A 27,755-nucleotide genomic window follows, 5' to 3' on the forward strand; every position below is an offset into this window, starting at 1 on the left:
GTTTTGCGATCAAACCATCTCCGGGGTGCCCTGCTTAGCCAGTTCGTTAGCCACGCAGTTTTCGTCATACCAAAGTGACCGGGAACCCAAATTAGCCAATATCGCAGAGTCTCGGATGCAATCGAGGGAGAAGTCAGGCATTTCCCGAGTAATTTCGAACGTACAAACATCGATCCCAAGGCTCTAATTGCCGCTGGGCTATCGGTGTAGGTATTTTAAGACTCTGTGGAGAGTTTGTTGAAAGTTTACGAAAAATTAGTGTAAACACTGTCGACCTGGAAACCAGCCGAGACAGAATCTATGCAGTGTTGACCAATTATTTTTTATTTATTATTATTTGTTTCTATGATATTACATTTTCCAACAGTATTTATATATATATATGTATTAGTTTGGGGCGAAAGAAATCCATTATTTTCTGGGTAGATGGCGCTAGTGATTGATATCTTGTAAGTATCGATCAAACAATTTCAAGTTTCTGCTCGTTGTCAAGGGGACATTTCGCACTAAAAAAATCGATTAGCTGAAATTGTGAAAGGTGTTTATGATGTCCATACTGGAACAGTTAATTACGTGCAATTTTAGTTTGCTCGATTCCGGTCAGGGATTTTTGGTGTTTAAGGTGCACCTCGCACACGCAAGCCCGCCGTCGAAAATGTCGACAAAATCACAGAAATAATCGAAGTTGAACGGCAGGTTTGTAGTCGTAGCATCGCCTATTTAGCTAATAATCGATCATAAAACAGTTTTTATCAAAAATTCTACGCAAAAATAATGGATTTCCTTATCACCAAACTGATATATTAATATTACACACACACACACACATATAGTTCTATCGAAAGACAAGTAGCGTTCAGCGTAAGACAGAAATATGTATTTATACTGTTTGATTGATGGGCGGCTCGTATTTCCTCATCACCTCAACCATGTGATTGTGTGCCAATTCGCGAGCTTCTGCGCTCCAAATAATTGCCATATGATTCCATCTCTTATTGGGATATAAACAATTTTCAACCACATTTGGCAGCTCCTTTGCCAGCTGTTTCACATCCTTGTAACTACTAAGATTGTCATTGTAAGTGTAGTAGAGCGCCACGGGCACAGTGATTTTCTTAAGTGGATACTCCTTCGGTTTTGTGCTGTTGTAGCGCTTCTGATTCTCAGCTGACCCGTAATCGTACTGGCAGAATCGTCCGGAGTCGACGAGTTGTATATAGTGTTTGACCTGTTTGAGATTACAACCACTGGGAAGATGAGCAACGTAAACGGGCGCCATTGTCTGGTAAAAAAATATTTAAAAAATATTCTCATTCCTTCTTATTGCTCAACAACTCACTGCGTTCCACATTTTGGGATCTCTGCCCACTATTTGATATACGTAATCAAAGCAAGTGTCTTCGGTCATTTTAGAGCGAAAGCAGGCTCTCCATAAGTCGGTGCGTGGTAAAAATTCGTAGATCGCATTGCCCGAAATGGCTATGAAATTTCGTAAAAGGAACATTAATGGCGCTTCGAGGTTTTTCATATAGGCTACCGGTGCAAGAGCGCTCATTAAGGTGATTTTTTCGTTATATTCGGGACGCATGGAAGTCATTACGAAGAAAGATGTGGTGCCCTGAAATGGAAATTTTCGTATATTTAATAAAAAGAATAGTGCTGAGCTACTGAGAAATTTATGAGTATTAATTTTTTTTAACTAGTAAAATACTTCTCCGCTTTGCTGTGATTGTTGGCGTTGTAATGGGGCCCTTCAAGAATTGAATAAGTGGTGTGAGTTCATGTGGGTTGAGTAATGCGTATCCGAATTGCTCTCAACCTCTCTGAGACAAATGGGCGTGAGTATGGCATACTCGAAAGCTTTGCAGGCCTATTTATGCAGCTACGTATGTATGTACACTTGTGCTCACATAATTAAGTCACTTCAGCTCTTCACAATAAAGGCAATATTTTTTATGGAATATTTGTTCGCTAATTTTTCATAAAAACTAGACACTAGACCAACAAAAATGTTCTGTACGTTTGATTATCAAAGCGAAGTATTGAGAAACGAGAAAACAAAAAATTAATTCGCCTTGTTTCATTCTGAGCTGGCAGGCGAAAGAAAAAAAGCTGATTTACCAACACCACCTTTAATACAGGGTCCGCCATATAACTGTACGGAATTAAAAATACTATAAAAAAGAAACTACTCAATATTTTTCCAAACTGTTTTTTTTATTTTGAAGTACAATCCTTCCGGTTAATGATGGAATACAACTTCATTTATATGGTTGCCTCGGCTAGCCATGCACCATCCCATACGATCGGTCCAATTTTTCAACACATTTTCGATTGTATACGGCAGTATTTCAGCTATGACATCGCGTATGTTGGTCTTCAGTGCATCAATTGTTGCTGGTCTTTGACGGCACCCCAAAGATAATAATCCAACGGCGTCAAATCGCAGCTCCGAGGCGGCCAAACGATATCAGAATTTGGGCTGATAATGCGATCTTCGAAGACAGTGCGCAAAAGATTGATCGTAGCATTCGCTGTGTGTTGGAACCAAATGCCACCAATATCCTCCTCTTCAATTTCTCGGAACAAAAATTCGTTCAACATGGCCCGGTCACGCTCTCCATTGACGGTTACGGCCACTCCTCGCTCATTTTCGAAGAAAAAATGGACCAATGATGCCTCTCGACCAAAATCCGCACCAAACAGTGACTCGTTGTGAATGCATCGGCTTTTCTTCGAGTGCGTGCGGGTTTTCTGAGCCCCAAATGCGGCAATTTTGCTTGTTAACATACCCGCCGAGATGAAAATGAGCTTCATCCGAAAAGATGATTTTTCGGTAAAAGTCTTTTTCGTACACATTCTGCAACATTACCATGATTTTCAAAGTAATGTCGCAATATTTCCCAACGTTCTTTGAGCGTATACACAACCATTTTCGTTCAGCGGAAGAATAAAAGTAATTTTCTGTCAAATCAGATGACAGCTAAGTGTTACCATTCTTCAAATAATACCTAGTTCAAATCCGTAACGATAGATGGCGGGCCCTGTAAATTCGCCCTGATGAAAACATAGTCCAGTCTATGACAAAAAATGCGTAAATCAAAGCTCCAAATTTTGTAAGGAATTCACAAAAATTTAAAAAATTTTTAAAACATTAAAAAATTGAATAAAATTACCATCGAATATTGGTATCACAAAGGACGCCCAAGTGCGCTCATTTCTTGGGCAACCGTTCCATTCTAACCTATCCATCAAATATTCAACTTTTTAATGACGACATTGAGAATTTTCTTCCATATGAAGCAAACGTTCGGAAGTATTTTGCTAGGGTGACTTGAAAAGTCTATGCAAAGTCAGTGAGATGGCACTAATGGCGCGAATCGAGGTATCTCTTCGACAAACACACACCAAGTTTCAGTCAGATCGGTTTATGTCTTTGTGTTTGGCATTCGTTTCAATCGAGGAAGTCGAGTAATTTTTCTTTTCCATCACAACAACGCACCAGCTCACGCCTCAGCAGTTGTGCTCGTAAAATTTATGGAAATAGAGTTCCAACTCCTTTCACATCCCCCTATTCTTCAGACTTGTCTCCTCCGGATCCCTTAGACTACCATTTGTTCCCTAATTTAAATAAACGGCTGGGGAAAAGGTTTTATCCAAACGAGCAGCTGATTTTGGAAACGAATGGCTATTTTTCAGACTCCGACAAATTCTATTATTAGGAAAAGATCAACAAACTGGAACAGCGTTGGATGGAATGAATAAGCCTGAAAGGAGACTACAGGGTGCGCCATCTTTTATGTCGGTATGTAAACGCTGAATAACTTTGTTATTTACCAACCGATTGACTTCAACATATATACATGTTTTCGATACGTCAATTCAGTACAATTTCAACCATCGATCGCTTTACACCGAAACAATGCGCTGAAATAGTGACGCCATACACGGAAATAGTCGTTCTATTCCAACTCAGCGCGCATAATACAAAAAGTATCGCGGTAAACAGACACCGTCTGACAATACTATTCGTCGTCTGACAATACCATTTTTTGAGCACGGGACAGTAGGAGACGAAGACGTTGTTGAAGCAGTGAGGGGGAGCGTTGCCCAGGTGCCAACAGTGTCGGTCGCGCTCAGCATTTTGGCGTTAGTGAAACCATAAAGCGGCGCATTTTAAAGGATGAGCTAAATTTGTTTCTGTATAAAGTGGAATTGACACAATTAGTATTGCCGACAGATCATTCACATCGCCTGGAATACGGCCAAACAGTCACTCGAATGATTGACACTGAACCCAAGTTTTGGAAGCAAATTTTAATGACTGACGAGGCACATTTTAACCTCTCTGGCAACATGAATAAACAAAATTGGCGTATTTGGGAAACTGAGAATCCACACGAGATCCACGAAATGTCATTGCATGACCGGAAAGTAATTGTTTGGGACGGCATTTGCGCCGAAACCATAGTTTTACCGAGAAAACGAAACGGTCGATAGAAACCGATATCGATGGATATTGGCTCATTGTGTCTGCCCGCAAATGCGTGAGAAAGGTTTAGACGGTTACTGGTTTGAACAAGACGGTGCGCCACATGTCATACTGTGAATGCAACAATTGAATTTCTACAACGAAAATTCCCGGGACGTCTAGTATCAAAAAGAGGCGACATCGACTGTCCTCCCAGATAACCTGACTTAACCCCCCCGGACTACTTTTTGTGAGGTTATCTGAAATGTAAGGTTTACGCCAACAAGCCGCAGACTATTGACCAGCTTAAGGCACACATTTGTGCCGAAATCGACGGTATAAAACCTGAAATGCTTGACAAGGTGATGACAAACGCAGAAAACAGATGACAGTTTGTGATTGCTAATAAAGGTGGCCACTTGATTGATATTGTAATTAAAAAAATAGTTTTAATAAATTGAAATTAACCAAACCAAATAAAAAAAACCTCACTTATACGAATCAGTTTTTTTTCAAAGTTATTCAATGTTTTCATACCGACATAAAAGATGGTGCACCCTGTATAATTGGCGCGCACACCCTTTTTTGGGTATTTGGCCGAGCTCCTCCTTCTATTTGTGGCGTGCGTCTTGATGTTGTTCCACAAATGGAGGGACCTATAGTTTAAGCCGACTCCGAACGACGAAACCATTCGGAGCTTTTTCACGGTAAAAATACACTGGGAGGTGGCGAGTAGTATCGCACCAACCCATTCGGATTATTCCAATCAATTATAAAGTTTTTATTTTTGCATGACACAGTCATCGACTAGCACTCTTGGCGTTCGGTTGTGTTTCCTCTTCTCGCAGTCTAGTGATTACAATCTGAATTCATCGCAGTGTTTTTATTTCTTCTATTCTCTAATTATTCATCTCTTTTCGTGCACCGGTTTGTTTATTTGTTTACGACCTTATATTGCTTCTCACCTTGCGGACTTCGGTAAGAAATAATGCCTCCCCCTCTCGGGGATAACCGGTTTGCCTTGCTTTCGGCAAGCCCTCAACGCAAAAGAAAGAAAGCACAAACAATTTCTAAGGAGTTGTTCCCAGCACTGCCGGCAGTGATAAAAGAAAACCCCAAATACTTAATTGCAAGTGCACTTGATACATCCAAACCCCTTAGCAAATACTCTTGCTTTGCTGTTCACAAGGCACTTAAAAATGTAAGTACCGACATTTTAAACATTTCAGAGCTAAGAGACGGAAATTTAATTCTGTTTGTTAAAAATATGAATATAGCTAACAAATTTCTGCAAACTAAAGCCCTTCTTGGCATCTGCCCAGTTAAGTTTGAACTTCATAACAACCTTAACTCTACTAAAGGCACAATATTTGCACCGTGTTTAAATAACATCTCTGAAAATGAAATAGTTGACAATCTAAAGGATCAAGGAGTTACTTCTGTATTAAACACCTGCAACGGTTCACTCATTTGGCGTTCTAAGTCACTCGCATAAAACTCTGCTACTTGATCTACATAACGCTAACTCAACATCTGAACTAAAGAGCATGTTTAAGAAGAGAGAGAGTGATCTCACTACACTGCAATAACGATAGATGTTTCATTTATTATTATTGTCCATTGTGTTCATAATTCGAAAAGCAATTGATTTGAGTGGCAAATGAATCGAATGGCAATATGGTCGACTTCAACAAATTACCGTTTGTAAATTAGTTTAAAAATATGTAAACATGTAATTGATTTTACTGTTGAGTACTTAGAATATATGTATACGAACATAAATGTAATTAGGTATGTATTAGAAAGAGGTGGAATTTTATGTACATACATATGTATCTAAAAGTTTTTTATTTCATATAACAAAAGTAAATTTAATTCATGAATAAGTTTAATAAATAACAGAAAATATTAGCCTACACTAATTTAATATATTCATATCCATATTATAATGTAAAAACATTATTTGATGCACAGAAAATGAATTGGAGCCGATTGCACTTCGCTTCTCTGATATTAAGTTCCTTGCTTTTGAGAAAAGCCTTTCCGAAGCGGCACTACTGGCTGGAATCGCCAGCAGACTATTGGCTACTTTGAAAAGCAAAGGGAATTGTACTTGGTGTAAGCGCCACCATTGAAGGACGTCGAATTCGTCATAATATATGACGCTAGTTGATTCGTATCTGATAATCTCATTATTTATATTATCTTCTTCATTAGAACTTTCAGCTGGTTGTAAAAATGCTGTGAAAAGCTGCGTTTTCCGAGTGGTGGGCGGGTTTTCAGGTGTAGTTTGATGGTCTTGGATGGTCGTATCGTTAAAGTAGCTACACATTAGAGTCTTGCATTCATCTCTTATGAGAGTCTTATCATTTTCGTTGAAAAATATTAACTTGTTTGTTGGCGGGAACAGAAATACGGCAAGTTTGTGATATACTGTAAGATTTTCAAAAACAATGGTGTCCAACAAATTATTTAACTTTTCTTTAAAGTGATTTATGAAAGCTAAGTCACTTTCACGAACTGAACAAGTACTTTTTAGTCTGTTTATGTGGGGTAGTACCAAATGCAGCGTTGGATACTTTTCACCTTCTAGTTCCTTTGATGCTTCTTCGAAAATCTCTAATACTTTTAATATTTCCTCTATATAGCTTAAGCTAATACTATTCAACTTAGACAGTTGTTGTTTGGCTTGTAATATATCAGTAATTTCTGCCCAGTTTTTTTTACTGAGCTCAGCAAATAAAATATTGAGTTCCACCTGGAGGGTGAAAAGCTTTTTAAGGTCGTTTGTAAACCGGAATTCTCTCCAGATTTCTTAAAAAATTTAACAAGCTTGGTAGCTGCATCACATAGCTCATTGAGCTCAGGAATACTTGTTATTGCTTGTTCCAACACGTTATTCATTAAATGGTTTATGCATGAAATTCTTTTAAAAGGCTCAAAAGCCTTCTTCATATTGCTACCTCTATCAGTCACAAAAACGGATTTATCAATAAGTAGGTCATGAAATTTCAAAATGTTCAACACCTTTCGTTGGATATTTTCCCCTAAAGACAAAATCATAACATAACCGACTGACTATTAAAATAAACTTTACCTGTACATCTTTGTCCTTCAAAGGCGGACAATCCTAATAGCCGATTTATAAGTTCACCATCCTTTGTATAATGTATAGTCAGGGAAACATACGATGTTCTAATATAGTTATCTGTCCAAATATCGGATGTTAAGCCAAAACCTATCTTATTTCCAGTTACAAACTGTAAGTCATTTTTAACTTTTGCCAGAGTTTTGTCATATAAAGTAGATACATTTCTTGATATTGTTGTTGGGTGAGGTAGTAAGGCTTCAACATTGACGTGGAGTCCGTATTTTGCGCCGATTGATACAAGAAACTCTGAGAATTTCAGTAAACCCGAATCCTTTACTATTTGAAAGGGACGGCAATTTGCAATTACCCATTCTGTTAAAATATTTATTCCGACATGCTTCAAATCAGCACTAACTTCTATCTTCGATACAGAAACACTGTCTTTAAAATTTTTATAGCACTTATGTCTTACTAAATTAGAAGTGCTATTTTGATTGAACTTATATACGTTCCAACAGGTTCTGCACGCAACTATATTATTTAGTTCGTCACCAGTGCTAGTCTTCACCTTGCCAAAAATCTGCCAAACAGTGCTACGCCCTTTTTTATTGCATATTTCGTACTCTTTATTTAAAATTTTCAATTTTATTTCCGAAAAATTTACTTCTTCACTGTTTTCCACATTGCTTGATAATGTGAGGCTATTAGACGGTAACTATAACACATAATTTTAAATACTTAATACTAATATTTTACCAAAATTTGTTTTTTCATCAATAAAATATATGTATATACTTACATCTTCTTCCATTGTAGCGTCGTTATACTTTTTGTTTGAAAAGCAAACGCCAAAGGCATAACAATAGCAACTGTGCAATCGAATAATTCGCGAAGTTTATGATATTCTCTTCTGTTGCAGATGCTACCTCTGTCGTAACTCGAAAGGCAATGAAATTCAGTATAAGACTAAATGCTCACATTTAAAAGAGAAGAGCGCGCTACATTGCATAGCAACTCTTGCTAACACTTGTTGCTGAGTGAATACAGATCGCTGGCTAAACTAACTCAAACCTCACTTCGGCAATGACAACGAATCACAATGTGTTAAAAAAATACGAATTCGCTTATGCAGGAGTTTATTCTGTATACAAGTTTCTAAAATTCGTTGACGGCAAATCCGCGCCTTCTGGAGTCATTCTATTAACCTTCTATTAACTACCACTTGCCTGAGAAAATTGAAGTGTCATGGTATACAACAAAAGTAAAACAGTTCTATCCTAACCCCATGCGGTGCAAGAGTTGTCAACTACTTGGCCACACACTCAAACGATGCAAAAAAACGCCTGTATGTGCAAATTGCTCACTTCCCCCTCACGGCGATTTGTCATGCTCCCGCACCTTTTGTGCTAACTGCTCGGGTGCTCACTCATCCTCAAGCAGAGATTGCCCAAAATTCATCCAAATGAAACAAATCATCTCAATTAAAACTGATAAAAAATGCACTATGCGCGAAGCCATAGCTCTACACAAACAACAAATTCCACCCCAATTAAATGATAACTCGACTCCTTTCTCCAATATAATAAAACAATCCGCAACCAACCAACAACAAAACATTATTTCAAACCAAACTAATTTCTCAAAACCAAATCAAATTAACAATAACAATAACGAAAATCCAACAAATAATTCTAATACTCCCACAACAAACAACAAAATATCAACAAATAGCCCAAGCACTATCGCTTCAGGCAACAACTCACTTGAAATGAACTCAGATGATAATCAAACACAACAAAGAATGCTAATCGATAACTTTCTCGCCCAAATGATTTCTATTCACCTCTTCTCTTTCTTCTCTTCCAACAAACTCTTCAAATCTCTCTCTTAATCCTGACTCTTCAAATTTCGCTCTTAATCCTGACTCTCAAGCTACTACCTCAGAAACAAACACTCTTAAGGAGAATTAAATCATGAAGATAGTACAATGGAATATTAATGGTCTTCTCAACAACTATGTTGACCTTGATTTAATTTTACATGAGTACTCGCCTGAAATAGTTTGCCTACAAGAAACACACATTCCACATAGTAAAACAGCTTACGCTCCAAACAAATACCTTAGTTACTTTAGCAATAACCCCAACAACAAAACATGCAAACAAGGTGTGGCTATGTTTGTAAAAAAATCCCTCAGCCATAAATTTATCCCAATAGCTTCTAATATTCAGTCTGTTGCTGTAGAAGTAGATATAGGTTTTAAAATTACAATTATTACATGTTACATTCCACCTGAGCAACCATTTAGTAGTACAGAAATCCTAAATTTAATAAACCCCTTTTTGGATCCTATCATCCTTCTGGGTGATTTTAATGGGTGGAGTCCTCTTTGGGGGTCACCTACAACAAATAACAGAGGCAAAATAATCGAGGATGTCATCCTTGCAAAAAATTTAGTTATTCTTAACGATGGTTTCCCTACACATTTTTCGACACATAGGAGCTTTTCGCACCCAGATATTTCTATTTCCTCTTCCTCTATAGCCCCAAAACTATATTAGAATCCAAAACGTTGAGTGATCTTCACAATAGTGATCACTACCCTATTGTTACATCTCTCTCCATGCCACAATTTTACAGAGTTAAACCTAAACCTAAATTTATAACAGAAAGAGCTGATTGGGAAACTTTCTGTACTAACATAATACACCTATCAAGTAAAAAACCTGAATCACATAATGTAAACAAAGAAGCTTTTACTATCAAGTCCCTCATACGTTCAGCGGCGAATATTTCTATCCCACAGACTTGCACCAAAAAGTTCTCTGCGAAACTTCCATATTGGCCAAACTTGCTCTCCATTCTGAGGAGAACTAAACAATCTTCTTGGGCGGAGTACAAGCGAACTAGGTCTAACGAGAATCTTGTAAAATACAAAAAAGCCAACGCATGCTTCAGGCGCGAATTAAAAGCGTCGAAAAGGCAAGCTCTAGAAACTCTTACCGCCAGCATAACACCCTCCTCTAGCCCAAAAAAGATCTGGTCAGATATAAAATATCTTACTTCTTCATGTCAGCGTAACCACATCCCTTTTATACACTCGCCAGAAGGCCCAATATATTCCCCCAAGGAAATCGCCGACAAATTTGCAATAACTTGGTCAAACTATTCACATAGTTCAAACTTTCATCCAGATTTTAGCTGTAAAAAGTCAAATATAGTACCAAAATGTTATCACAATTCCTCACCCTCTTACGAAGCTCTCTGTTTAGATTCTCGCATAACATTAGAAGAATTTAACTTAACTCTTTCTTCGTTGTCAGGCAAAACACCAGGTTCTGATAGAATAACGTACAATATCTTAAAAAATTTGCCATTCGCCTTAAAATCGCGCGTTGTTAATTTGTACAATTCGATATTAGAACAAGTAACATTTCCACAATCATGGAAAATTGCTGCAATAATCCCGATTCCCAAACCAAACAAACCAAACTCCCTCATTTCCAATTTCAGGCCTATATCCCTGTTGCCTTGCAGCTCGAAAGTTTTGGAGAAGATCATTGCTCGACGTCTTGCATGGTTTGCCCAGCAAAATAACCTCCTAAGTCCAAATCAGTTTGCATTCCAGAAAAACTTAGGCGTTATAGATCCACTGCTTATCTTTGAAAACTTTGCCTCAACAGCCTTAGCAAACAGAAACCATGTTTCAGTACTTAGTATAGACTTTGAAAAGGCGTATGATAGAATTGGCTCGCACGTTATCTTGGAAGAGCTTAGTCGCTGGAAAGTCGGAGAAAAAATATACAAAGTCATAAGATCATACTTATGTAATCGCAAATTCTTCGTGCGTGTAAACAACAATGATTCTAACATTCTCCCACTTTTTAACGGAATACCCCAAGGGTCTCCTCTTTCTGTAATCTTGTTCATAATAGCGTTCAAAGAAGTCAGCTCTATCATATCCTTAAACTCAAATATCGAACACTTTGCTTATGCAGACGACGTGCTGATCTTCTCCAAAACGTCCGATTTAACAACGGTCAAAAACTCATTCACTGACATCCTCTCTAAACTCGAGCTTTGGTCGAAATCATCAGGAGCAAGTATGTCTATTAACAAACGCTCCACTTTTCACATTTGTCGTAAACATAAGTGTACTTTCCCTTCAATATCCTTTTCTAACGTCACTCTTCCTCACACTAACACCCTAAAAATACTCGGAATTATATTTGATAAAAAATTAACTTATAAACATCATTGTGAACATATTAGAATAAGCTTATTATCAAGACTAAATATAATTAAGTACTTGTCTTCAAAACACTGTCTAGTTCATACACAAACGTTGGTAAATATAACTAGAGCTTTGATGTTATCTAAGATAGACTTCGGATTAGCTATTTACGGACATTGCGCATACACCCATCTCAAACGCCTAGAAGCGCCTTATCACGCAGCAGCTAGAAGGAGCATTAGAGCCTTTCCTACTTCTCCCATTTATGCCATATTAGCGGAAGCTGGTCTACCTACCCTTGTGGAAAGGGTATCAAATAACACGCTGATGTGTATCCCTCGAGTTCTATATTGCAGAAACAAGCTTTTGTTTGAATGCGTTTCTTCATGTCAACACAATACAAGTAAAAATGGCCGAAAATCAACGATCTCAGAAATTTTAAATCAAGCCAAAGAACTGAACATACTCATATTACCAATTCTCGTCGAAAAACCGTCTCATCCAGAATGGATCGTATCAAGCTACTTAGCCATAAATATATTAATTTAATGCATCATCAAAAAAATATTACTGGCCCCGATGAATTCAAACAATTATATCTTGAAACTGTTTCTCCTTTGAAATCAGACTGGGACCTGTTATTTACTGACGGATCTAAAACCGATACCTGTATTTCATTTGCCGTAACAAACGAAATAGGTACCACTATAACCGTTGGAGTTTTACCAAGTTACTGCTCAATTTTCACAGCCGAAGCTGCTGCGTTACTTGAGGCGGTACACTTTGCGTCCCAAAAAAACCATCAATATATAATATGCAGTGACAGCAAATCAACAATCGAGGCTATTCTGAACCCAGCTAATAACTCTCCAGTAATAACAAAAATGCGCAACATGCTCAATCAAAAAAAAGGTTCAATCAAACTTATGTGGGTCCCGGGTCACAGTGGCATCAAAGGTAACGAACAGGCCGATAGTAGAGCTAAGGAGGCAACCAACGAGCCATTGTACATGTTCGAATACACTCATCCAGAAGATATAAAAAAGTTGGTAAGGCGTACCAATTATGAAAGTTCCCTGAACAAATGGAACCAGTACCAACATCACTACAAATCCTTCAATCTCTCGAGATCGAAAAACCAATACCCGTCAAATTCTTCATGCCGGAATATTAAGACCGTTGTTCGTCTGAGAATTGGCCATACAATTTCAACCCACTCGTATTTGCTAAATGGTTTGCCGAAACCCCCGTGCCCGTTTTGTGGATTTAGCGAATTCACCGTATCGCACTTCATGGATATATGTTCAGGAATCCAAAATATTAGATCATCGGTGTTTAGAAATATCAAACCATCTGAACTTCTGAAGCAGACAACGGACTATAATATTAGTATCATAAACCAATTCGTTTCTTGCTGTAAATTAAAAATTTAACTTCATAGGCTTCTAAGTTATCTGGTGTGTTGTAGTGGTTAACTCCACATACCTTCTATTGTACTATCTTCATCTTCTCCAGTGTAGATATAATATATTTTTATCTCGAATCTAGCGTATAATAAACCTAGTATAATATAATTATTTCATTTTCTCGTCTTGATATATAGTATTAACCATTTAAAACAATAGCCGAAGGCCTTAGCAGCCAGTGCTTGTTCCTTTTTTTTTCTTACCTTTAAGTGGAATAATTATTTATAATTATTACTCTTTTCAATAAATAAAAAAAATAAATAAAATATTTTTGCACGAATTTTTCAAATGACCCCGTACTTTTGCCTTTATTCTAATATACTAAAATTGATTAGTCAGCCTAAGAGCGGGCTTAAGGCTCAAAACAATAATGAGACTTGTGAATAATTGCAAAACTCTGCTGATCCAATTACGGACATGATCAGACAACGTTAAAGTTCACAGCCTCACTAAACGTGCGGCCCAATAGTGTTTGCAAAATCCATAGGGTAACTGAGGAACTTTTTGAATCCATTTGTTCGTCGGCAATTGGCAAATAGCTGCCTGGACCTCTTCTGGTTGGGAAAGTACCCACTGGTAATTCTTTCTGACATTTTCATCAGAATATTTCTGCTTGAGAGATCCCATTATTGGAGCTATAAATTTGCAAATTTTTAGATCTTTCACCAATGGATCTTGTATCTGTTCTACGATGGCCTATTTCTGGAATTTTGATCATTTCGAGTTTATTTTAAAATACCTGCTGCATCATTACATGCGAGCTATTGACCTAAAGTTCGCCATTCTTAAAGGAATGCATACTAGGCCAGCACAACACCCCCCAACCGGCTACCTTTTCAGCTATATTGTAGAGGAGAGGAATGACTGCCAATCAGTTGGGGAATAACCCCAAGTTGATCAGTGGGGCAAGTGCGCATAGCTGTGCCAAATTTGGAGTTCAATAACTTACCCAAAACTGTGACTAGAATAATCTCAAACCATGGCTAATTAATAATTACTACTGTGGGCAAAAAGTAAGGTGAATTTCGTTGTAAAATGAAAAATCTTTATTTATTCTTGTAAATCAATTTCATCCCCTTCAATCTCCGAAACATGCCAAATAGTCCATTTCCGGTATAGCCATCAGCACCTTCTTCGATTCAGCTTTTATCTCCTCAATCGACTCGAAACGCGTTCCCCGGAGTGGTCTCTTGAGTTTGGGAATAGCCAGAAGTCACACGGAGCCAAATCAGGGGAATACGGAGGTTGCGGAACGATATGCGTGGAATTTTTGGCGAAATGGTCACGAAGAACGAGTGCAGTGTGAAGCGGTGCATTATCGTTATGCAAAAACCAGGAGTTGTTAGCCCATAATTCTGGTCTTTTTAGACGAATTGCTTCACGTAAATGACGCATAACGCTCAAATAATATTCCTTATTAACAGTTTGGCCAGGTAGAAGGAATTCATAGTGCACCACACCACGAAAATCGAAAAAAACTGTCATCATGACCTTTATTTTTGAACGACTTTGACGTGCTCTTTTCGGTCTGGCCTCGCCTTTAGCAGGATATTCGCTTGATTGGTCGGTTGTTTCAGGGTCGTAAGCATAAATCCAAGTCTCATCTCCCGTAATGATGCATTTGAGCTTGTCCTGATAGTCTGAAAGCATTGTCACACACATCAACGCAACGACTTTTTTCTAAGAAATTGAGAGTTTTTGGTACCAAACGAGATTTAACTTTTCGTAGACCCAAATGGTCTTTCAAAATGGTTTTCACAGATCTTTCTGATATTCCGATCATATCAGTAAGGTCTTTAACAGGTCTTGGTCATCTGTTGACGTCGATGGTCGTCCGGAGCGCTCCAAGTTATCAACACGTTCTCGACCCTCTTTGAAGTCTTTGTACCACTTATAAACATTTTTCTGCGACATGGTCGAATCACCAAATGCCTTCTGCAACATGCTAAACGTTTCCGCAGCGGAAATTTCATTCCGCAAACAAAATTTGATGGCACTTCTCTGCTCAATCAAATCAGACATTGTAAAAATCGAAAAATGCACTCTTGGTCGTTTGGTAAACACAAGCGTAAATATATTACTGATAATGACATTCACATGAAAGTTGGCCCAGATGTTATTAACAGTGCTGCCAACTCATGAATAAAATAACTAGAGCGAAATTTTAATCCCGCGAAGTTTGACAAATAAATTCACTTTACTTTTTGCCCACTGTAGTATAATAAAACAGCCTAAAACTAAGCAACAGCACAAAAAGTGAACGAAAGCAAATTTACCTGTGAGTGTCCGAAATATGCCAATTTAACAAAGCCTGTCTCGTGCAGAATATAATCGATCATGGCTGGTAAGTCATACATCCCAATTTCATGCCAGCTGAAACGCCAAAATGATCTATCAACATTGGCATTATAATAGGTGTGATTGCGTGAATAGAAATTGCCACGAGCATTGCCCATCCAGACGTCATAGCCCAAATCGTACAGATAGTAGCCTAGAAATAGAAATAGAAAGATTAATAACTACAAAAAGCAGAGCATAAGAAAGGCTTAGCCTACTAAAAATTCCGGTGGAAACTCACCCAAAGCACTCCAAGGTCCACTCAATAGCCAAGTGATCGAGCTATCCAGTAGGCCGTGCATAAGAAAGACCGGACGCGCCTTGGGACGTGGTAAGCGAAAGACACATAAAATATATTTGTCCTGAGTGGTGACGTAGTGGGCCTCTAAGGGATAGTGGTATTTGCGAGTCAAACCAACCTGTGTGCGAGATATATAATATCTTTTATTTTCTTTATAATATACTTTTATTTAGTTGGATTAATTACAATTAGAGCTTACGAAGATGTGAAATATATGCGACACAACAATTAAAAAATGGCAGTTTCAGGAAACACTTTTTAAGAAGCCTTCACGGTGTTAGAGGACTTCACGCATCAGACTTCTTTAAAAGTTGTACCCCGAAATTACCATTTTTTAATTGTTGCCAGAAAGCCTCAAACACAATGCGGTCTACTCTCTTGAGCAGCGAATAATCACCGATAATGAGAAATCAAGCAAGTGGATTAACAACAGCCCAGAAAACTGTTGACTCGAACTAATCGGATGGGCGTAAACCACAACAGAAACTGAGTTGAATCATGAAATTGAATATGAATCAATTGAAGAAGAATGGCTAGAATTGATAATCGTTGCGTTCTAAGTTTCAAATATCACTGATTGCTACTAGAAAATTATTGAATTTTTTGCTAGGAAATCAATAACTTATCTGGCATATACAGGGTCCGGTAGTTTAAGTTCAACCAACTTCAGATCGCTCGAGTAGATGATGCACGGCCGGAAGCATTTTGACGAGAGTAAACGCGAAAAAAGTAAATCAGTAATGGATTTAAAACGTTATGGCGTGTTTGCATTATATTTGGCTGGAAAACCACAACTAGCGATTGGTCGTGAGCTCGAGAACCTTGAAGCAACCAAAGTTTTTGCTTATTGCACCATTACTAGTTACAACGATACTGGTAGCAACGCCAAACGTCATGGAGGTGGTCATCAAAAGACAGGAACGTCACGTGAAATGGTTCAAAAAGTGTTGAAGCGACTTGAGCGAAATCCCCGACGAAGTGTCAATCAAATAGCGAAAGAACTGAAAATATCTGACCATAGCATCCACCGCATACTGAAAAATGATCTCAAAGTCAAGCCTTATAAGATCCAAAAGGCGCATGATCTCACACCAAAGCAGCAACAAGTCAGACTAGAGAGCGAAGGAATTAATTCGCTTGGCCAAAAGCAGTCAATTTCCGAAAATTCTCTTTTCTAACGAGAATTTTTTTCAAATTGAGCAATTCGTAAGCCCCCAAAACGATAGGGTTTATTTGACCGACCGTTCATACGAGAATTTGAGTCATCGATGGGTCACCACCCGCCACAGGTAATGGCTTGGGCCGCTGTAGCCGCAGATGGGCGCTCTCTAATCGTTTTCAACAAGCCTGGCGTCGAATAATGAAAAGCGAAATATTATCGGCAAAGTATTCTGGAGGTTGCTTTGAAACCTTGGGCAGACAAACATTTCGATTGCAGACCATGGACGTTTCAATCGGACTCGGCACGATCTCACAAAGCTCGAGTGAACCAAGAATGGCTAAAAAACAATGTTCCGAACTTTATAACGTTCACACAATGGCTCTCAAATTCACCAGACACGAATCCGATGGATTATTCTCTTTAGGCAATTTTGGAGAGTAATGACCGAACTATTAAGTTTAATTTAAAGTTAAATTTAATTTAAAAGATTCACTAGTTTCGAGGGGCTGAAAAATGTCATTGCCCACGAGTGGGCCAAAATACCTGCAAGTCACATTCGGGCAGCTTGCGATTCGTTTTTGGACCGTCTCGAGGCCAAAGTCAAGGCAAAATATCGAGCAAAGGTAAATAGATTCTTAATTTTGTATTGTTTTCACACATTTTTTACTTTGAATTGAATAAAAGTAATTTTCCAAACTAAATTTATTGCAAGTGACACTTCGAGTGCCGGACCCTGTAGATACGGTCACGCCACCAGGTTTTTAAATTTATTAACCCTTTGAATCGGCCTATTACTACCTATCAGTGTGAAGATTATTGCAGGCATTCCTACGTAGATCGAAATGAATTTTGCCTTGCTGACGTTAATTATTAGCCATGACTCTCTCTTGTCTTATTATCGACCAATCTTTGGAGGCCATCTTCATTTGCTGTCCGATATTAAAGATGTGTCATCGCCATATTTTATGGTATTTACATAAACGCCATTCATTTTAATACCACCCTCAGTATGCTCTAAGTTCACTTGGTCTGCTTCTGAGTAGAGGTTAAGTAGAAGTTGAGAAAGTATACAATTTTGGCGTACACCTTTGGGGATGGGTACATAATCGTTTTTTCACCCTCAATGATTCGGTTTGATTCCAATGTAAGGTTTGATTATTAGATAATTAGTTATACATATTTGTGGATCGCGGCTAAGGTTAAGTACCAGCCAATTATCCAGAGATAATTTAGTAGTTGAAAAATGAGGTAGAAGTTGCCATATCGAAGCTCGCGAAAATGTACTGAAAAATCAAGTTGTCAAAGTGTAATGCTGAAACGCCACCTATGAAAGTATTTTCCATGAAATTGTACTCCATATTTAATGGCAAGATTTTTAATTAAAAAAATGTATTTGAAATATTCATTTGGCTGTTATTTATAGCCGATATAAATTACATTACAAACGTTATACCTATGATTCCCCTACATTTACGATCATAATTTGCAATTACTATGATGGCCGGTCATTTGCACCTAATTGTGAACGAAACTAATATAATTCGTAATAAAGCCTATTAACCTTAAAATATGTCCACATAGCCTATAAGATTCTATTATACGAGAATTCATTGGCTTAATAAATAAATAAATATGAGTTTATCTGTTGGATTTATAAATATGTATTAAAATTAATTTTTTAAAACAAATCACTGACCACAACAGTGGTCAACTTCTTTGGCCCAGAGCCCGTTTTGCCGTTCCCTTCTGCGGCCATCAAAGTTACGATTAGCAAATGGGTTACTATATACAACCCAAAAGCGAGCTTGGCAGGCTGAGAGAGGCTGCAGATGGACTAGCCTGACGTCGCACGTCATGTCCGATCGACTGTCGCAAACCCTCTTGTCATTAAGCAGAAGGGAGTGCAGATGGCTGGTTGGACTGATGACGGGCCACTTTCTGTGGGCGAAGCGCGTGGAAACGGTGGACATCTCAGACAGTGAACTCTGCCCAGCTTGTGAAGAGGAGCATGAGAGGGCGGACCACTTCCTGTGCGTCTGCCCCACCTTCGTTCGAATCAGGTTTGAAGACTTGATGTGTTAAGAATCGACCACTTCCACTCCTTGGGACCAGAAGATCTACTCAGATTCTCCGGATATCGGGTAGATTCAAAGAAAATTAAAAGGGAATACAAGTGAAGTACAAATGACCTAAATAATATCTGAGTGCTCCACTTGCTAGTTATCCCCACAAAAAAAAAACTAAACAAATCACTTCTTTTTGTTCGCAAAAAACTGAGAAAGCGGTTTGGTCAGCGAGCCCTAACAATAAGTTTGTATACCTATAACTGGAGTATCCATTTCTTTGAGCTTAACTCCCAATCCGTAATAAAAAAGTCAGATTAACCATACAAAATTTCTCTCTCGAAATCGGAGATTGCGAAATAATTGCAGATTATAAACAAACTTTTTGCTCTACAACCCTGTATTTTTCTGTTATCGATAATTATTAGTACAAATGTAAGGAGAAACGTAAAAATAAAATGGATACCGGCAAAGAAAAGAGGTTTGTAGACATAATTCTAATAAAATGTTTGCTAGTAATTATTAATAATGTAGTCATACAAGGTGAAGTCCAAAATAAACAGGACTGACGTCATAAAAGAATAATGTGTTGGAAGTTGCATCCCTAGCTGACTTCCAGTGACAGCTTGGTGAGATTGGGTTTAGTGGAAGCGAAGTTATTGCATCTAAAGGGTCAGTATGTTTGTGTTATCGGTACAAAAAAGAGTTTCGAACAAAGAGCTAATATCAAATTTTGTTTCAGAATCGGTAAAACGTTTACCGAAACATTTGAATTGATGAAAAAAGTGTATGGCGATGATTGTCTATCACGTACCAGAGTTCATGAGTGGTGTACACGTTTCAGAGATGGTTGTGAGGACATGCATGGCAATAAACATACGAACCGCCCCAAACCAGTAATCACCAAGAAATCCATCGAAGTACTTTGTAAAATTCATGAAATCGGAGTTGAATATCTCCAAAACATCGATTTATCGCATTTTAACTGTGCTCGTTTCATCCCGCGCAAGTCAACTGAGGATCAAAAATTGCTTAGAATTCAACATCCGTAAGACCTCATCAAAGAGGCGAGAAAATGCCGAATGGAAGACCCCAGACGAGCCACAACCCAAAAAATCGCGTTTAGAGAAATGAAAAATCAAGTCGATGCTCATTTGTTTTTACGATTCCACGTGATTGTACACAAGGAGTTCATGCCAACGGGCCAAACCGTCAATGCAATTTTATATCTTAGCGTTTTGAAGCGTTTGTTGCATCGTATTCGTCGACTTTACCCTGACCGTGAAGGATCGATCCACTCTTGTGACTGATTTTTTGACTAGAAATCGCATTTTAACCATCAATCACTCACCGTATTCGCCTGATATGGCTCCCTGTGACTTTTACCTATTCGAAAAATTGCATTTGGCCATGAACGGCAAACGTTTTGCATCCGTAGAAGACATCAAAAAGGCTTGTACCGACATCCTGAAGTACATTCCGGTCAATAACCTGAAACACTCTTTCGAAAAGCTTTTAGATCGAGCAAAATAGTGTATCGAGGTCAAAGGGGACTATTTTGAATAAATAAACTGGAAGTTATCAGAACAAAGCTCCTGTCGTTTTTATTTTAGCTCAGTCGTGTTTATTTTGGATTTCATCTTGTATTACAGAAAAAAGCCTGTGCCCATAAACGATTTGGCCTGCCATTGCTTATTATAAAATGTAATACTGAATTCCCCCTGCATATTGCGGGTATAATTTTTTGCAATCTCAGTAGACGTCGTTTACTAGTAGCTAATGTTCACTTCGCTAATAACAATTAAACAAACGAAAACACTGAAATATTTCATCAAACCAATTTCTGTAAAGAAAGCCCCTTCAAAACAGTCCTGGTAGCTGATTACCAATATTGCAGCTCATCTGTCATATGTGAGCTGTTTTTTGAGGGTTTGGTGCTAATCACTACCTATGTGAACGTACTTTAACCAATTTTTAAAGCATGCAGATTTTCAAGTGCAGATTTTCTAGTGTCAAGCAGCATAATTTGAAAAAATATATAACACAGTGCAACAGTAAAATATATCTAGGACAAATTTAATAGGTTCGCGAAACTATAGATTTCTTGCGGTAGTACTGCGTATCCAATTTTTTATGCTCTCGTCAATTTAATTTTTAAAGAGAGTAAGTTTTCATGGGAGGAAATTTCCAATAAATAGTTGGAAATATTTACAGTTACCCTCTATGATATTTCTTCGCTCTTTATTTTGTGTTTGGCCGAGCTCCAACGCCGATTTATGGTGTTCGTCTTGATATTTTTGGAGGGGCATAGAGTTGGATGCCGTCTCCCAATAGCAGACGGTTTTTCTACGGCGAACTTCTTGGCGTGACAGAAATAGGAGGTGAAATGGAGGTTTGCCATCGCCTGCCGAGGGGTGATCGCTACTACAAAAAACCTTTTCTATCATTTGGTGTTTTATGTCCGGGATCTCGAGCCTGTCACATACTAATCCATTTGGCTAAGGCGGTTGCCTCTATAATATTAGTAGGGATGAAGAACAAAAGAGGATGTCTTTGGCTTTTGAATAAACTTTTTTTAGCCGTTCTTCCCTAGACTACAATAATGTCCTTTGAAAAATGTATCATTAACTATCCTTGATATTTCTTATGTATCGGTAACTAGGAGGGAACCAAAGAAAACATGGATAGATTGGGTTATCGATGATCTCAAAGAGATGAACATACAAAACTGATGGGGATTGACAGCGGATGGAGAAAGCTAGTTGCGGAAGCAGTCTGTCATACTAAGAAAGAGGATCGGGTATTTTTTATGTTGCATGAAAACTATGACAGCTGAGAATGGCAAACTATGTTGACATCTCTTTTCTGTAGAGTTATCGAAGTCGTCATGAATCGTTTAACGCCAGAACAACGCTTCCAAATTGTGCAAATTTACTTTGAAAAAAAAATCTTTTCGCAAAGTTCATAGAGCAAAGTGTTGAAGAAGACGTCGAAATGTCGATTCGTCGTCGTTCTTAACTTATTGTCCTCACATGGAAAATTTTACACAAAGATCTTGGCTTACGTGCCTATAAAATACAGCAGGTGAAGGAATTGAAGCCGAAAGACCATTGCTTCGTCACCTTTTTGCGGATTGAGAACATTTAGATTTATTATTTCCAATTTTTGGAAAAAGTAGTAAAAAATTGGGCGGATCGAATGGACCATGTAACTCGTAGATGCGACAGACATATGTCGGATTTCATATTCAAGAAATTAGTGCCATGAAATTATGTACGAGATTATAATAAATCATTCCAATAATATTTATTTTTTTATTATTATTTTAAGTTCTCAAGCTCTTAAAAAACACCCGTTTTATAGTGCTCGTTCTTCTTGCTGTTTAATAAAAACGGGGGGAAATATGGTTGACCTTTCCTACTATGAAACAATTAAAAACTACGCAGAGGTACACTTCTATGTTTTGCCGACTTCAGTGGACCATAGAGGAATCATTATTGATATGTAAAAAGAACAAATTAGGAAAAACTATATTATTTTAGTAAAATTTATTTCCAAAATAATTAATTGTGAAATTCCAAGAATATTTATGGAAAAATGTTTTAAAGGACACTGCCTTGGTGAAAAGGTGAACCAAAAATTCGATTTAATACAAGATGGCGCAAAATTAATCAACCTATCGGGAGATTTATAATTTTTGCATTTGCTGTCGTAGGCGGCGGTTCCAAATCGGTTTCTCGATGTGTTCAGCTTTGGCGACTGGTAGAGGCTACGTTCTATGCAGCTACCGGCTGACTATCGCCTGCCAAAACATAGTTGATTCAAAGTCGAAAGGAAATTTAAGTAAATAAATCTATGTAGAACACCGATAAGGGAGGAATAAAAACGCGGCTTGGTTTTTATTATCTCATAGTGGTTTTTAAATAAATTAAGTAGGCTTAATTTTTCGCGATATTTCGAACATACAAGGTGGCGCAAAATTAATCACCCTATCGAAAGATTTATAATTTTTGCAAATCATAGTTTTTGCTATCTTATTATAGTTTTTAAATGAATTAAGTAGGCTTTTCTTCATGAAAAATATAGTACAAGGTGGCGCAAAATTAATCACCCTATCTTAAGATTTACAATTTTTGTAAATATTCGTTTCTACTATCTCATTTTAGTCTTTAAATAAATTATGTAGGTTTTTCTTCATGTAAAAAATAGTACAAGGTGGCGCAAAGTAATCACCCTATCAGAAGTTTTATAATTTTTGCAAATCTCCGTTTTTACCATCTCATTATAGTTTTTAAGTGAATTAAGTAGGCTTTTCTTCATGAAAGAAATAGTACAAGGAGGCGCAAAATTAATCACCCTATCGGAAAGCTTACAATTTTTCCTAAAGTTATATCAATCATATTTGACACTTGTGAATTAATGGTACGCGTAAATGTCAAATAAAGATTTTCGTCACTAAAAATCTTTTTTTAGCTTATTTGTTAGTAAAAAAGTTATGAAAAAAAAATCGAGTGTTTTCTCTTCATCTCCACGATTAAATTAGCATGATAAAGATTTTCCAATATGGATCAAAACATTTGTTATTTCATTTCATACTGAGTTAGGTTCATAAGCAGCACAAATGTTTTTTTTTTTGTGACCGCTTGCGTCGTCTTTCTTTGGTACTGCAGTATTGATCGAACTTCATCCTTTGTAGCTCCACTTTGAAACGCTATAGCACATAACTGACCTCAGGAAATAAAGGGTGTTTTTTTTAGAGGTTAGGTTTTCAAGATGAAATAAAACGTATATAATTTAATGTTATGGCCAAGAATTTAGCTTTATTATAAAGATAAGGGTTTGCCATTATGTTTTAAAAATGATTTCGGGCAAGTGGCCGCCGCGGCTGGCTCGAATAAATTCCAGCCGAGAGGCCCAATTTTCGACCACTTTTTGCAGCAATTGGGGCCGTATGTCCGCAATAACGCCCTTTACAAAATTGTTGAAGAACAATGTTTGAGGCAAACTGTCACCGTTAAACCGCCGTTAAGTGTAATCAGATGCGACGTATAATTCATGAGATATAGCGCATTAAAATCATCCAGCGGAAAACATTCACCAAATACATTTGTCATTATTATGCACTCGTGCTTTGCAACAGATAGCCAAAGCATGGCATATAATATAAATAAAAGTAGACAATAAGTACACAATTGAAGCCCGCAAAAAATAACACAAAATTATAATCAATCTGCTGCTCAAACCAGTAATGATTTGCACTGTTGCGCATTCATTGTTTATCCCTAATTACTCAGTACCTGATTTGTTATTCGCAAAACGAGTCTTTAACTCACGAGTACGTATTCCGTTGCAAAAATTAGAGCACCGACACATATTTACAAGTTTTTACTATTTATGAGTATATTTTTTAAATTTTAATTATTTTTGTCTACAAATTTTCATAAGAAGCTCAAAATTTTAAATTAGAAACAAAAGAAGGAAACAACTTTGTCCAAGATTTATAAAAAATCAACAAATTTTCATAAAAAGTTGAAAATTTTTAATCAGAATTAAAAGAAACCAATTGAGTGTGCAGTTTTATAGCTCATTAAATTTTAGTCCAATAAAGTGCAAGTTTAAAGTGGCTGGAAATTCTCATTGATTTTTGATAATTTTTTTCTCCCGACGATGTTGCGCATTTTTTCCATATAACAAATGTACGACATTTTTCTTCATTATTTCAATACATATTTTTGTATATAAAAAAAAATTGCATACAATAATTTTTCCTGTTATATCACATATACACAAGGTGGCACAAAATTAATCTCGCTTTCGGATTATTTACAATATTATTTTTGCAAATGACGTCCTACGTCAATTATATTTGACATGTGTGAAGTAGACAGCTGCAGTATACAAACAGACAAGCAATGGAGCGCGTAAAAGTCAAAATAAAGATTTCCCATTATTCCAAAATTTTTTTTATTTAATAAAAGAGTTATGTTATTTGATAAAAAAGTAAAAAAATTAAGACTTCCGTTAGTTAAAATGATTTTTTTTATTTAGTAAAAAGTTAAGTTATTTAGTAAAAAATAAAAAAAATAAGGTTTTCATCACTCAAATTCAAAATTTTTTTAAATAGGGAAAAAGTAAGAAATTAAGATTTTCATCACTTAAAATTATTTTTCTTATTTAGTGAAAAAATTAAGCTATTTAGTAAAAAAGTAAAAAAAATTAAAACTACCATCACTTAAAATCATTTTTTTATTTAGTGAAAAGACAAAAAATTAAGATTTCCATCACCTAAAATAATTTTTTTTATTTATCAAAAAAGTAAAAAGAAAAAGAAAAATTTTCGTTACTCAAAATATTTTTTTTTATTTAGTGAAAAGTTAAGTTATTTATTTGTTTTTTGTTTTTTTTTTTGTAATAAAAAAGTTAAGTTTTTAGTAAAAAGTAAATAATTGAGATTTAAATCACTCAAAATCTTTTTTTTTATTTAGTAAAAAGGCAAAAAATTAAGATTCTCATCACCTAAAATAATTTTTTTTTACTTAGGCCGGCCGCCGTAGCCGAATGGGTTGGTGCGTGATCACCATTCGGAATTCATAGAGAGGTCGTTGGTTCGAATCTCGGTGAAAGCAAAATTAATAAAAAAACATTTTTCTAATAGCGGTCGCCCCTCGGCAGGCAATGGCAAACCTCCGAGTGTATTTCTGCCATGAAAAAGCTCCTCATAAAAATATCTGCCGTTCGGAGGCGGCTTGAAACTGTAGGTCCCTCCATTTGTGGAACAACATCAAGACGCACACCACAAATAAGAGGAGGAGCTCGGCCAAACACCTAACAGAAGTGTACGCGCCAATTATTTATTTTTTTATTTAAAAAAGTAAAAAATTGAAATTTTCGTCACTCGAAATATATTTTTTTATTTAGTGAAAAGTTAAGTTATTTATTTATTTATTTATTTTGTAATAAAAAAGTTAAGTTTTTAGTAAAAAGCAAGAAATTAAAATTAAAATCACTCACACTTTTATGCAGTAAAAAAATTAAAAAAAAATTTAAAAATGTGGATGATTAATTTTGCACCATCTTGTACAATAGCATATTTATGTTTAAAAATATTCGAGGACAGTATAGTAACTTCAAAGGAAAATTTTCTCGCAACGTTTTCTCTTTCTGGGAACAATCAAAAGATAACTCAGGTTTGGTAGTAGTTTGGTTGTAGCCTGGCTGCTGTGCGAGTAGAAGTCATACGAGTAGAATTTCATTCCCGAATATCTCTCTTTCTCATAAATATTTTTAATAAGTTTAAAATGAGTTTCGAAAATAAAGTGTGTCCTAAAGTAAACAGAACTTTTGGAAGTTAGCATTTTCTGTAAAATGAGCAACTCGGAGAAACTCGATTTTTCAAGGTTTAACTCGCCTCACAGCTTTACACACTGAGGCTTGAATTCTGAATTATATTCGAAAAACAAAATATTTTTATTACAAATCACAATTTTATAAAGTCACTTTTTGTCTCTTTTGACCACTTTTATGATACACTACGAATGATACAACTTCTACGGATTATATGGCGCGCGCACACACTTCGGGGGTCCAAATGTTGCATCTAACCGCGTTTTGAAAATCTGTAATTTCCATTATTTGAAATTCGAAGAACCCTTTGCCTGATTTTTAATGACTTCACGCAATGTTTTCATAGAGTTTATTGTTATCACGAATTTCGATTGACCAACATAAACCTCCTCATTTACTCGTATAACGTCACGACTGCCTCTAAACCATTAACCACTCACAAACTCAACTACGTGCGTGATAAACACTCATCAACACGTGCGCACATAATTGATTCACAAATTGAAATATTTCATTTCATATGATTCGCTAATCAATGTTAATTTATTTTTAATCGCTGGCGCACACACACATCCGCACTCACTACCAGTTTAATTGCTTTAGTTTCGCTTGCAATCAGAAAAAAATTTACTTTTTGAATGCACAATTTGCCAAATAGCGGAAGCTTCCCGAAAATGTTCTATTCCAAAAGTCCTACTTTGGCTACTTTGGAATACCCCACGTATGTACACTTAATATTTTGCATTTGTAACCAACCATATCTAGGGTGGTATCTTCCACCACTGACGCCGGATACTTTTGCTCCAAATAACCAGCTAAGCACGCGCCGCAAAACAAAATCTGTAGGCAGATGATGCCAAAAGCTACTGAGTGCTGCATTTCTGTTAAGTTTTTAAATCAAAATTTAAGGTACAATTTTTTTACTGAGCGACTTTTCATTTTTATATTGTAAATGCAAGCGAAAAAATGTTGAGGTAGTTTGATCTATCGCCACCAAACTTGTAAACCACTTTGAAGGTCTCACTTTCAGTGCCGGCTCAGTTGATCTAAATAGTCACTTATATATGTATATGCCTGCATATCTACTGTTCCCGAATATAAAGGGTCTCTCAAAAGTGACGATAGAACAACGCGTTAAATTATTCAAATTTAGTATGAAAATAGTCGATCTTTAAGAGCAGAATATCGCAAACTTCGTGATATTTTTGGTGGAAATAACCGTTTGAATTAGTCGACAATTCAAAGGCTGGTGAAAAATTTTCAAGAAACTGGTTTTGTCGACGATA

At 36.8% G+C, this 27,755-nt stretch overlaps 1 protein-coding gene across 1 annotated transcript; it reads right to left on the reverse strand.

Moving 5' to 3' along the window:
* Positions 1-308: 308 nt before the first annotated feature.
* On the reverse strand, positions 309-27,499 carry LOC128863127 (lipase 1). Its single transcript, XM_054102084.1, has 5 exons — positions 27,226-27,499; positions 15,841-16,018; positions 15,539-15,753; positions 1,340-1,618; positions 309-1,282 (listed from the first exon to the last, which is right to left on the reverse strand). The coding sequence occupies exons 1-5, from the start codon at positions 27,346-27,348 to the stop codon at positions 881-883; spliced, it is 1,197 nt and encodes a 398-aa protein (XP_053958059.1). The 5' UTR covers positions 27,349-27,499; the 3' UTR covers positions 309-880.
* Between the last annotated feature and the right edge of the window lie 256 nt (positions 27,500-27,755).

The sequence above is a fragment of the Anastrepha ludens genome, chromosome 5 (genome assembly GCF_028408465.1).
Source record: "Anastrepha ludens isolate Willacy chromosome 5, idAnaLude1.1, whole genome shotgun sequence".
Lineage (NCBI taxonomy): Eukaryota > Metazoa > Arthropoda > Insecta > Diptera > Tephritidae > Anastrepha > Anastrepha ludens.

Bases quoted from the DNA above. Each gene is read 5' to 3' on its own strand.
- LOC128863127 (XM_054102084.1), bottom strand. From the start codon at position 27,348: ATGCAGCACTCAGTAGCTTTTGGCATCATCTGCCTACAGATTTTGTTT. The intron at 1,619-15,538 runs GTAAATTTGCTT...TTTCCATTTCAG, and splicing joins CATATTTCGGACACTCACAG to GGCACCACATCTTTCTTCGT. The intron at 1,283-1,339 runs GTGAGTTGTTGA...TTTTTTTACCAG, and splicing joins ATCCCAAAATGTGGAACGCA to ACAATGGCGCCCGTTTACGT.